The 12,720-nt window shown below is 41.0% G+C and overlaps 2 protein-coding genes across 3 annotated transcripts in view; one reads left to right on the forward strand and one right to left on the reverse strand.

The window, feature by feature from the left end:
* Window positions 1-608: 608 nt before the first annotated feature.
* Window positions 609-11,840, reverse strand: CRELD2 (cysteine rich with EGF like domains 2). Of its 2 annotated transcripts, XM_057378982.1 has the most exons (11): window positions 11,585-11,840; window positions 10,461-10,543; window positions 9,459-9,569; window positions 8,632-8,723; window positions 7,454-7,630; window positions 6,144-6,242; window positions 4,449-4,526; window positions 3,583-3,678; window positions 2,613-2,753; window positions 1,506-1,556; window positions 1,111-1,175 (listed from the first exon to the last, which is right to left on the reverse strand). In XM_057378982.1, the coding sequence occupies exons 1-10, from the start codon at window positions 11,753-11,755 to the stop codon at window positions 1,540-1,542; spliced, it is 1,065 nt and encodes a 354-aa protein (XP_057234965.1). In that variant the 5' UTR covers window positions 11,756-11,840; the 3' UTR covers window positions 1,111-1,175; window positions 1,506-1,539. The 2 variants fall into 2 exon arrangements, with proteins under 2 accessions (XP_057234954.1, XP_057234965.1); XM_057378971.1 differs by lacking the exon at window positions 1,506-1,556 and having other exon boundaries at window positions 609-1,175; window positions 11,585-11,837.
* A 201-nt stretch (window positions 11,841-12,041) lies between these two features.
* ALG12 (ALG12 alpha-1,6-mannosyltransferase) overlaps window positions 12,042-12,720 on the forward strand; it is a 15,416-nt gene continuing 14,737 nt past the window's right edge. The window contains exon 1 of the mRNA XM_057378994.1: window positions 12,042-12,293. The gene's annotated coding sequence lies outside the window, so the exon portion shown is untranslated. The remainder of the gene's footprint in view (window positions 12,294-12,720) is intronic.

A 12,720-nucleotide genomic window follows, 5' to 3' on the forward strand; every position in this document is an offset into this window, starting at 1 on the left:
ATGGTCCTTATTTTATTTACAGCTGTGACAGTCCAACAGAATATATTTATTTCAGCTCTTATACTTGTCTTTAAGCTTAGACAACCCTTAAGAAGTTCTGTCTATGCTATGCTTTCCCTTTSAAATGACACAAGAGACAAGAAGAAAAATTGATTGTATCATATTTGGTCTGCATAAGACAGGAAGCCATTACCTACAGCAGTGGGTTGTAGTGGAAGTTGTGTATTCATCAGTTCTAGACAGTACTCATAATAATGATGCGCCACTGCAGGCATGGGTTAGCCAAACCTACTTTTCATCACTTTATAAACTAGTTTACACCTTTAATGCAAGTATCTGTCAGAAAAACCTGTCTACCTGCCTTTGAAAAGTTACGTGTGACGTAATTATTCCTTTAGGGCAAGGTGTGTGTGAAAGAGGGGATGTTGTTGGTTTTTTTCTTTTTTTCAKATATATTCCAACACAACTGAGTACTGGAATTCAGTGCTGAAATGAAATATAGTTTAGAAGATTCTAGGATTTTGTTTTTGTGGTTTTTTTCACCAACTTAAAAGGAAAATAGATGACAACACATCAAKGTATTAACATCTTAAAAATTTTAAGGCACATTCCAACAAAATAAACTTTTATTGAATGCAGTATTAGGCATTCTATTTTGTTTAAGGGAACAGTGCTTCTCCCCCGAAAGAGGTTCCCTTTGACAATTTCCAAAAGCTGTATTTCAGTTACAGAAATATTTCTCATGATTAGAAACAACAAACTTCAGTCTAAATTTTCCTTGAATTATGAAGTGCAACAAAATTTTTCCAAAAGATAAAGAGTTTTCAGTAGGCACTACAACGAGAAGCCTGCAAGTTGTTTACAATTGCTGGGTACAATGTTATGTTCATTCAAATTTTATACTAATCCATCTAGAGTGTTGTTCTTGAAGAATTATRTAAAAAGTGGGATCTAAGAATAAAGAAATGCAGCTCAAAGAACAGTTGGTCACCATTAAAAAAAACCTTAATGGTAACCTGCATATTTCATACCACTTCCACAGTATGYCAGCTAGCAGAGGCTCAGTCCAATAATTTAAAACTTTAGATAGGAATGTCTTTTCATTCTGAACGCAGATCATAAGTCATCGTGTTCAGTATGTGAAGGCTCAGTTGTTTCACTCTCTACTTCCTCTCCTGTGAAGTTAAATATCGCAATTAGAATACAAATCTACTATTTTACATATACATAAATATTTTTTAAGAAAAACCCAAATCAACATTTAAGACCAGAAAAGCAATTAAGCCATATATAACACCTACTGGGACCATTCTCCTAGCCTAAACTTGTATTTGTTTTTTTACTAGATGCAAACAAAATCTTTTAAAAAAATATATTGTTAGTGGGGAAAAACTATTGTATATTGTATTATACTGTTAGTGGAAAAAAAAAAAAATCAGCACAGAGCGATCCACATAACCGGTCAGAAGTAGTTCCAGTATTTGAAAAAAGAAGGCAGATCTTACTCAGAATTGTTTTCTATTGTACAAACTGCTCAGTTCAGATGTTAAAATAACCTTTAAAAAAGCAGACAATTTTATTATATTGGGAAAAGCACTACCAAAAAAAACCCCAAACCTAAGCCAGTTTGTCAACTTTTCATTTTAAGTCTCAAAATGTCRGACCACATTAAAAAACATAGTAATAATACCCTGCATATCTGCATCAGAGAAATAYGTAACTGATTCTAAAGGACTAACAGCACTGAGAGTATAAGGTATAAACTGAGTGGTGTTAAGCAGCAATACAATATACATCTTTACAACTTATTAGTACAAGGTGAAAAAGTAGTCTTGGGGATAGAAATGGGAGGACAAAAAAACTAACCAAATTAGCTAAGAAGTAGAAAAAAAATACAGCTATGAAATTAAGTGTCTCTTATCTGTTTTCCTACAGCTGTTATTGCAAAATAATCCCATCTTTCTCTTTGGAMTTGTAAAAGAAGCCTAGATGGAGTAATGGAACATTAAATTAATGCAGTTCTGTTCACATACATCCTACAAAAAAAGACAGCTGAATTTTTTGACTGAAGGTATAGATTAAGTGAAGCTAAACAATTCCCTATGACTGACAAATGAATGTCTTCTCCATTTTCACCTTCACACCAGCTCTGGCACTTATCACAAAATAAACAAATTCAGCTCTGTCATCTAGCAAAAAGAATTCGTAAATTTTCTTCAACGAGTTGAAGCAGATTGCATGCAATCAGATAAACCCTTAAGTTACTACAATTAATGAAAAAGTAAAGAAGTGTGGAGGACAAATTCCCTTTTATGACAGCAGAAATTTGCTAGTTCATTTTATGTAATGAAGCCAAACCCTTAAGTGACTTGAAAACACAACCTTGAGTTARCAAAACAAGAACAGAATGTTTAAAAACATATATCTTTAAGCAAAAAACCATGCATGTCAGAGTGTGGCCTACACTATAAACTAACTGATATAGAGCACAGCTGTAGGAAGATGACWAATTATACAAGGGATTGACAAGCAACTAGACCCTTGCACTGAAATAAAACTCCAAGTGGTTGATACAGCATTKTTTAAAAAATTGTCCCTGAACAGCTACTTGCCTGGTTTTACAGTTTGAACACATGTTCCATCCTTATCTTCAAACCCTTCCGAACACACACACTTGTAACTCCCGGATGTATTAACACAGTCTTGATTCTCTTTCGTGCAGACCTTTTCAGGAAGATTACATTCATCTATATCTAGAGATAACACAGGGAAAGAAAGAGTCCACTGCTTTTATTTTGTTATAAACCTTACTTGCGCTCAGTCACATAAACAAAATTCTATTCAAATAGGAAAARCATTGAGAAGCAGAATGCTGCTGCAACATATTTAGCTTCTGTTAAAATAATCTAATTCTTCATGATTTGGACTGTGTTTCAAAGTTATTCAGATAACACCCAGTATTGCTGTTTTTTAATGTTTTGCATATCCCTGTACGGAGAAATGTATTAAGCAATCATGTCTGCCACAATTAGGCAATTCTCTTAACCTACTGAACATTTCCCCCATAGTCATTTTCTAYTTATGCCATCAAAGTATAGCTAAAGGGAACAGAGCTTGTAAATATTACATCATCACAGTTAATAGCTACTTCAGAGCATATGTTCTGCTCTTTCCCACCAAGAAAGTCTAATTTCACGTTATAACTCACTAAAAATGAATATAATTTGAACTTGGACACTGATGGATTAATACAATTCCAGCTTTTCTGTCACAAAATGAATAGAGACACATCTGATGAAGTGGTAGGTAACCAATGAAAGATTCCTGTAGTTGTTTCCTGAGCCTGCTATAAAATAGCTTGTTCCTTTGTACCAGTGGTTCACTTTAAGCCTTGTCAAGCACATTATTTCAGTAATATAAAGGAAGTTATTAAGAACATCTTTGCAGCTAATACAAGAACAACTAGGTTCATTTTGACAGGCATGAATGCAGAAGCACACAAATGTGAATGTGTGCTCCTCAGAGTGGCTAACCAAGACTGAGCTMACCAGTGTTCCACCAGGTACTGCTAAATCCACCAACCTGTACACTTTTCATCTTCCTTCRTGTATCCAGATGCGCAAGTCTTACATTTGTCAGAACCTTCTCCTGTGCAACCTACACAGCTGGCATCACATGCTAAAAATAAAATATTTTATGCATAAAAAATTGCATATCTGACATTAAGATACCACCCTTCAAGTCAGACAGCTTACCCACACAAGCAATCATAGAATGGCCTAGTCTTGACCTTAAAGATCATCTGGTTCCAACTCCCTTGCCATGGGTTGGACAACTTTCATTACACTGGGTTGCTCAGAGCTCCATTCAACCTGTCTTTGAACACTTCCAGGGATAGGGCATTCATAATTTTTTCAGGCCCAGTGCCTCACTACCCTCACAGTAAAAATTTTCTTTTTATCTCTAATCTAAACCTACTCTCAGTTTGAAGCCATTCCACCTTGGTCTTGTCCTCTACATGCCCTYGTAAAAAGTCCCTCTCTACCTTTCTTGTGGGCCTCTTTAGGTACTGAAAGGCTCTGGAGCCTTCTCTTCTCCAGACTGGACAATCCCAGCTCTCTCAGCCTGTCCTCACCACAGAGGTACTCCTCTTGATCAAGACCTTCATGGTTATCCTCTGGACCCACTCAAACAGGTCCATTCCTTCCTTATGCTGGAGGCCCCAGAGCTGGATGCAGTACTTGAGGTGGGATCTCACAAAAGCAGAGCAGAAATAACCACAAATCTCTTGTTTTCCTCATGCARTAAGTCTAAAGCCTCATTCTCCCCATGCCCAGTCAGGATGAGACCACATTGTACCAAATAGCTATCATACATTTCCTAGCATTACCTCTAGCATTAGATTAGGATGCTAGACARTAAAGTACAACAGCAGATTGAAAAGAAACCTTTGCATGAGAAAGATCCATCTGTGTTCAAACAATACTGGTGATCTTTGCAAGGAGACKCAGCACATTCATCTAAATCTGAAAGATAACAAATGACAAGTTTAATTAAAACAGTAGTCATGATTAAATAGCCAGATGAGTACTTGAATACTRTGAACTTAAACTGACTCCATTGAGAATAGCTACACTGAGTTTCAGGTAGGGATCAGGTACGCAACGTTAGACACAGAACTAGCATGATAACATATTTTACTGTTTTGTTCAGCTTAAACCCATACTAGAAAATCAAAACTGATTCTTAGATGTTTTGTGATGACAAATAGAAGATGTATCAAAAGAAATTCAACAGGTCAAATTAAATAAACTTCCAGGATATCGTGAATCCTTGTCGTTTTCAAGTCATGCATTCATGCAAATACAACAAACAAGCAGACAGACTACTGCTTGCTCTAGAATACTATTTTCTCCTCTACTCTTACATTACCAAATTATGGAACTTTTTAGAAGATTAAAAAAGCTTGTACAAACGCATGTACACACACCACTGAATATTCTACACAAACGCAAACTGGAGCAAACCAGGTTACAGTTAGGACCAGTCAAGCTGAAAAACAATTCTACTACATAGTTAAAACATGCAAGGCTTATGATTTTGAAGAAAGAGTGCAACGGTATTTCATTAAAAAAATTCAAACAAAGAAAGGCTATTTCAGTGTGTCTCTTCCTATCATTGCTGTCATTCTCATGCTGTTGCTGCACCCATCATTCCTACTGCTTACTCAATTGACTTATAGCTCATTAGTGGCAATAATTATCAGGAAAACCCCAGCTGTACAGAAGACAGTATCAAAGCATCTTAAAAACACTCTTGGAGTGTTCAAAAGTTTCCTAAGCAGGTATTGCAAGAGCTGTAATTCACGCCCAGTTCTCACTGGCACTTTGAAAAGGAAGCAGTATTCACGTAATTTTTAAGACAATGTTTCCAGGCATTATGTTAAAGGTCTTTAAGGGGTCAAATTCATCTAGTTAAACAGAATGAGTTACTCTCCCCCTAGTGTATTTCTGCATTGGGAGTATTTTCAGTGTTCACATTTTTCCTGAAGAGTTATCTCCTCATAAATCAAGTTAAATGGTAAGAGAGAAACAGGTAAGAGATTAATGGGAGCACTGAGCTTGATGTCTCCCAGTATTTCTCTCCAGTAACAGGAAAGGTTAGCATGCATGGCTTTTAGTGAAGTTTTTGAACTCTGTTAGGGCTGAGGATTTCTGACGAAGTTATGTGAATGCAACYGCGCAATTACTACAAAATATGTAGTTAAGTTTACAGGAAATCTTCCAGTAGCTGACAAAATAGCTTAAATCAAGAGCAGAGCTTTGTTTAACATTCAAATAAGCACCAAGAAAACCCATATCTAAAAAGTAACACCCCACTTGCTCCTATCTGTATTCTACTAAATTAAAAAGACACACACTGAACTGTGTGACAAAGATAAATACAATCACCAGGCAATCGGTGCTGAGAAAATACTGCTTTCCTGCAACATGAAAAAAGTTAGGAAGAGAGAGACTAATAAAAATGTTGAAATCCAAACTGACAGATCATTTCCATAAAATACAATAAAACTTGGAAGTGATCTAATCTTACTAACCATTGTTAYTACAAAACTTGTTTGAAGTTTGCCAAGCATTACTCACCCACACAAGCTCCATCTTCATTTTTACTCCAGCCTTCTTTACAGTCTTGGCAGTCCTTGTTACTTGAACCAGTACAAGTTTTACAGGCAGCATGGCAGGCTGCAAGAGGAAGAAACTACAACCTGAGTTTTGTTGAGAGATTCCTAAACAGGTTTGGGTACACAAACTCTCGAAGAATACATTATTTAGGATTCACTGGAAGCCATCATCTTTTAGTCRCTTGGGACTCCCATTCACAAGATGACACCTCCATAAGGTCAAGATTTAATTTAGAAACATGCAGCTATCTGACCAAAACAACTGCAAAATCCCAAAATACCSCCGGAAACCAAACCTCCCAATTACAGTTATTTCCACCACTGAGAACAGTGCCATGAAATTCTAGTGACCAGAAGTGGCAGATCCAATTTCTAAAATATTTGGAAAGAGGAGACCAGAAAGATAAACTCAGCCCCTCAAGGCTGGGACATCAGTTTAAAGCATCAGACTTTGCACTTCTCTACTTAATGAATCCTCAGACTACTTCATTTGMAACTAGCCATGAGAGCAATGTGTGAAGTGATACCACTCTAAAGAATTTCAGCAGGAAATAYACTAGAAATCTGCTAGTATATGCATTATACATATATATATATAACATGCATATATAACACACCATATAGAACACGTGCGTACTATATATTGTAATATAAACCAAATAATATAGAATATTATATATTAACCAAATAATATATAACTACACAACCAGATTAAAAAATAATACAGCCTATTTAAAATCAATCTTATTAGACTGCAGGGTCAGGATGTAGTTGGTGAAGAATCTCATCAAGGGTCTAAGAATAGTTGAAAATAACACCAAGGCAAAATTTCATTCCTATGACCTGATTTTGTTTCAAAATTACTCTTAGGCACACCTAACTGGAATCTAAATAGTTTGCAGTACAGATCAACTGTTTCCATGCCCAYTTATTTCATTTAAACTTACCTGAGACATGAGGAAAACCCAGCTTTCAAAGTAAYTCATTGTGTAGCAATTTCAGCTCAAGATGTTAACAAAACTTGGGAAGCAGAAAGGCAAARATTTTTGTGAATTCTGCTTCTTAAAGCAGAAAAACCAAAACCTTAGAMAATCAAGGGCAGTCTGGAAGGATGACCTTAGAACTCCATCAAACTGACTGACATGTCTTTTATGCTTTAAGTTGAGTGATCAAACTATGCTTTGATTCTACATTTGTTAGTTTAAAATGTTTCTAGTTTTGCTTACAAAAACTGAACAGGTAACATATAAGCATGTGTTAAGACTTCGTTACCTGTACAAACAGAATGTGTCTCATTTCTCAAGGAACTGAAGTAACCACTGGAACAGTCCAAACAGAATTCTCCTGTGTACTCCTTGTTACAGTGGCATGAGCCATCTCCACCTCGGGTACCATCACCATCACAGTGGCCATTGCCATGGCAAGGTCTTTCCGATCCACCACGACAGGCTAAAAAGGGTAAAAAATATTTTTAAATCAGATGTTTAGGAAAATAACTTTCTATTCTCAGACACAAGCACCCAAAGTCCCTCTCTCTTCACAGAAAATAAAATAAAAATAAGAATTAATTTAAAAAGAAAAAGTCACTAGACCAGAATATAATTTCCAAAGTGCTTTTTACCCTTGAGAGTAACAAAAAGGTTTGCAACAACGCAATGCTCAATAATATATTCAAGTGTAAGAGAAACTCAAGCTCTAGGAAAGTTCAGTTATCAATTTAATTTTGRGTAAAGACCATGGCTCAGAATTTTACTTCTTTTTCTAGCTTCCTGGATAAAATTGGTAGCTTTATGTTTTCTGTATCTCTGAGAAGATATCTCATATCACAACTATAAAAACCTATCAGCTATCATTTAGATCAATATAGGGAACAGGAACTTAATTTTCACCAAATTGACCTCTTAACAGGGCACAAAGTCTTAGAAATTTATAAATTCTACCAGCSTCAGAGGCCAAAATATCTCTCACAACTTTTGCCAAGTCCTTACTTTAATCTCCCACCTATGTTTACCCATTTTCTCTCATTGCCTTTTTAACTGATCCTCAGCTGCAAATTTCTTCATTTAACCCCCCTAGCAGTGTTTTGGCTGTTTCACTTTTGAATTTGGTCAAGGATTCTTGTCTACACAGATTCTGCAAGGACACCTAAACAAAAYACTTGATGTCACAGAGAGCTTTAAGGATGGGTCAGGTGGGGATATGAGCAGACTGATGGTTTCTGCACAACTCGGTACCCTTGACAGCTTTACATMTTACTACATGCCCAGAAGACTTTTATTCAGGCAGGAAATTCACAAGCTAGCCACCTAATCATGAGGCAGCAGCCAGGTACATACTACACAGTAGCCAGTGTCTCAWGCAAAATATCATATATCATGTATTTGTCCATAACAGGCAAGACTGAAACAAACAARTAAAGTATCTACTACTAAATTTTTCAAAAGAATTACCAAGGCAATCGGGTCCATAAGTTCCAGCAGAGCAGCAAACTTCTATTGTTTCAACGCAAAACCACTTAAACAAGTCAGGATACTTCTTCTTTCTATGAATGAAAGACATTAATTTACAAACGAAAAGAACAAAGATTCTTTAAAAGCCAACTCATACAACTGACCCAGCACAACACAGGAGAGAAATCTACAGCACATGACAGATTAGCAATCTGTTTCTTCTGAACATGATCTCCTGAAGATTTCAGGAACCAATTTCTAAAAGAAATCCTCCAATTTGAAAAAAAAACCAAAAAGCTTTGCTGTTACAGAAATCACAGTTTAGTTTAAAACACAGGTAGAAAAGCTGTTACTCTACCATTCTCAAGAGATCCACTTCTACACGGATTAGCAACAACTATTCTTTTGATTGCCAGAACAAAAATGTAGTTCCAGGAAAAAAAGAGAAAACAARAAATCCACAAGAATCAAAGAGTCTTTTGCAGTTTTTTATGACAAAGGAAAACAAAATAAGGGACTAAACTTCAAAGTTTTCCAATGCTAGTTTGACTAGACATCCGACTGCTAACTGAGTATATAAGTATACAAGAAGCGAGTGTAGATGCTTTTGTGCAACACTGGTGGAACTTAAAATCAGAAAGAACATAGTACAGCAGCACATGATACTAAAAGTCAGCCTGAAAACAGCTGTATCCAATGGCAGCTCTTGAAGGATAATGTCGAATTACCCATACTGCTATTGTTCAGGCACAAAATTTAACATTAGTAGCTCATCCTCCCTGATAATTTACTCACACAAAGATGTCTACCARAAAAATGATACTTACAATTTGAACCACCATTTCTCTATAAGTTCTTCATGTTCTTCTACCATGTTGTTGCATTCAAAGTTACTACTGTCACACAGATTTTCTATGATCTCTACAAGACGAATTTCACTACGAGCAGAGAAAGAAAACTATAAATTTAATTTAAATGTTCAACACAACTCACGTCATGACAGAGCCACCAGACTTCAGCTTATATTTCATCAGTTTACAGGATGCTCTAAATTAGTTTCAAAACACACCAAATATCAGAATAAAGAACTAATAAATATTACTTCAGTTAAAAAAAAGCCCAAACCAGAATAATGATCTCAAGAACGATGTGACTTGTTTGTATTTACTATGTTTGCGGATTGTAGGTTTGACAGAGTTTTAGCCTCCCAGAAAAGTTGGAGTGCAGTACTTGAGTCTTATATTCAACAATAAATTTAATGTATTTTTATTTGATACAAGCCTGTGAATCTCACACTAAAATTTCAGTGCTCCAACTAAGATAAAAAATGAATTTGAAACGTAGAAGATATCAGGTTACTTTGTTCCATGGTCAACCAGATATGGATAGACAGACAAATCGATAGCAGATTACTGTACTTCTGCCTATCTTTCTCTTTGGCACTGCAATAGTGACAGCTCTAGGGTGGAGATACTGCTTTACTTCTAAAATAAGCATTTCAGTACTCTGTACCTTTTATGATCAACAATAAAATATTGGCCATGATTTAGGATCATTCTTTTAAGACTTTATTGGGAAAATATTAAAGAACCTACTATGACTAATGTTGTTGTTTTCAAAAACAAAACTAATAAAGGTGTTCCAGTCTTTACTATAATCTTTATATTACAATCTAATGTAGTGTTTTAATCATTAAGAAYTTAAGGTTTGGGTAAGAGAAACCTTAGCTGAAAAGTTCAATATTTAAGTTTCATACAAACACTGGTACAATGAAATTACACACAGTGAACTCAAAATGCAGCTGAATGAGAAATACTAAGACAGCTCACCTGGACTCATACTTTGACAGCGTCTTCTCTTCCCAAGCAGTGTTTCCACCACCAAAGTTTTTTTTAGCTGTATCTGCTAAACCCTACAAATAAGAAGTACCAGAAATTATAYAGTGTCTTTCTAACAAAAATTAAGGGCAACAGTAAATGCTTATACAAAAATTGTGAAAAGTACCATGCAGAAACTACACCAGAGTTCTGAAGGTGATGACCAAATTGCTAAGTGAAAGAAACAGCTAATGACAAAATGGAAAGAAAATGTAGGTTACAGCATAACATGATTACATTTTCCTAATGCATAAACGAGATCTTATTGCAGTCTTGATTTAAAAAATCCCATGCATACATGAAACTTTACGGCCTTCTCCCTCAAGTTCTCAGGAAGTTTATTACTACCATTCAGTTTTGATAACAGCCCAATCTGCACYACCCACGTTTTAACTTACGCACACAATCGTACAACAGAGCGATCAGAACAGCTGTCCCCAATCACTGCCAATGCCACCAAACCACATCTGGCARAAATGCCCCGCAGCTCAAGAGACCTAGAGCGCCTGCAGCAGCCCCTGTGCTACAGAGAGCACTGAGCACCTGTCACCAGGCGCAGCAGCCCCTTGCTGCCTACGCTGCGTTTGCTGTGCCACATGCACGGCAGCTGCAAGTAGCAACAGTGAATGTTTGGGGACGAAGCTTTCCACCAGCACTTCCCATGAAGCCAGACATGCTCCAACGGAACAGCGGCAGCCTTTGTGCATAAAAAAGCACCGAAACACCTTTGGCGACAGAGATGGAGAAACTCTGCCATCCCCCGCCCCATCCCCCCTCAGCAYTGCGATCGCTGCCGGAGAGGGATACGCCACTGTCCCATCTCCGGGCCGGGTGCCACCAGATACGCGGTCCCAGCGGCGGCACTCCCGTAGAACAGMCCCTGGGCTCCCGCCGGAGCTGCCCGGACAGGGACCGGCGCTGGCCCTCGGCGCGGCGGGCGCGGAGCTGCCTGAGCCGCCGCTGCTTCCTGCCGGGAATCCCCGCCGGGAGCCCCCGCCGAACCCCCGAGCCCCTGCCCACCGCGGGGCCACCTCCTGTGGGACCGTCCGCCCGCATCCCGCGGCCCCTAGGCCCACCTGGTTGAACCTGTCCACGATGCCMCGGCAGGTGGAGCACGCCAGGATCCGCCGCTCGCTGAAGCCGCGGACGGGCGGCGGCAGTAACAGGGCGGCGCACAACAGCACGGCCACGGCCACGCAGGCCGGTCGCGGCGCGGGTCCCGGGCGAGGAGCGGGGCCGAGCCCCATGGCAAGGGCGCGGGACCCCTGAACGGTGAGCGGGGCCGCCCCAGCCGAGCCCCCTCAGCCGCGGCCGCGCTCGCCCCGCCCCGGCCCAGCCCGGCCCCGCCGCCACCGGCCCGCGAGCTCCATTCAGATTTCCGCGTCAGCCCCACGCGCGCACCGGCCGCGGGCGCTCGTTGGTCGAGGCGGAGGAGCGAAGGGACGTGGTCCAATCAGCGCCCGCCACGCTCCGGACCAATGGGAGCCCCCCGCGTGCCCAGAGGTCTGGACGGGGGGCGGGGCAGGGTTGTCTGAGCGAGCGACGCCCGTCGGGCACGCGCACCGCCGCCATCATGAGGAAGGGCAGGCACGGGCTCAGAGGGGCTTCAGAGCCGCCCGCCATTTGTGTTTGGCAGCCGCCACCGAGACCTCTTGCTGCCGGGGGCGTGCCCTGCCCTCACCTAATATGGCCGGCGGGGGAGAAGGTCACGTGCTCGCGGGGCTGACGCCGCCGCTCCCGCGCTGCCGGCGCCCTCTGCGGAGCGGCCACGTGGGCGCGCGCGCGGTGAGTGCGGACGGGCCGCGGGCCATGCCCGGGCCGGCGGGGCGGGAGCGGGGGAAGGAGGGATGGGGCAGCGGCCGAGCGGGAGAGCCGCCAGCTGCCCGTGCCTTTGCCACAGCCGGGACCGAGGGTGTGCCCAGGAGCCTCCCGGGCGAGGGAGCCGTGGCGCGGCGGGAGGGAGCGGGGCAGGGCAGGGCAAGGCAGCCGCCTCCTGAGGGGTGTGCGCGGGGCGCGGTGCCTTTGTCCCTGCCGCGGGGGGTTGGCGGTCCCGGGGGCGGCGCCGGCCGCAGCAGGAGCGGCGAGTGGTGTTTGTTCTTGGCCTGATGCCTCCGCAGAGCCCGCTCGCTGGGGCGACCTGACAGGCGGCACTCCGAACCCGCCTCAGCGCGCACCTGCGGGGCGGGCTGGGCTCGGCTCGGCTCGGCCCGGC

Source organism: Malurus melanocephalus, unplaced genomic scaffold (genome assembly GCF_030028575.1).
Source record: "Malurus melanocephalus ecotype Western Australia unplaced genomic scaffold, MMel_1.1 scaffold_11, whole genome shotgun sequence".
Taxonomy (NCBI): Eukaryota; Metazoa; Chordata; class Aves; order Passeriformes; family Maluridae; genus Malurus; species Malurus melanocephalus.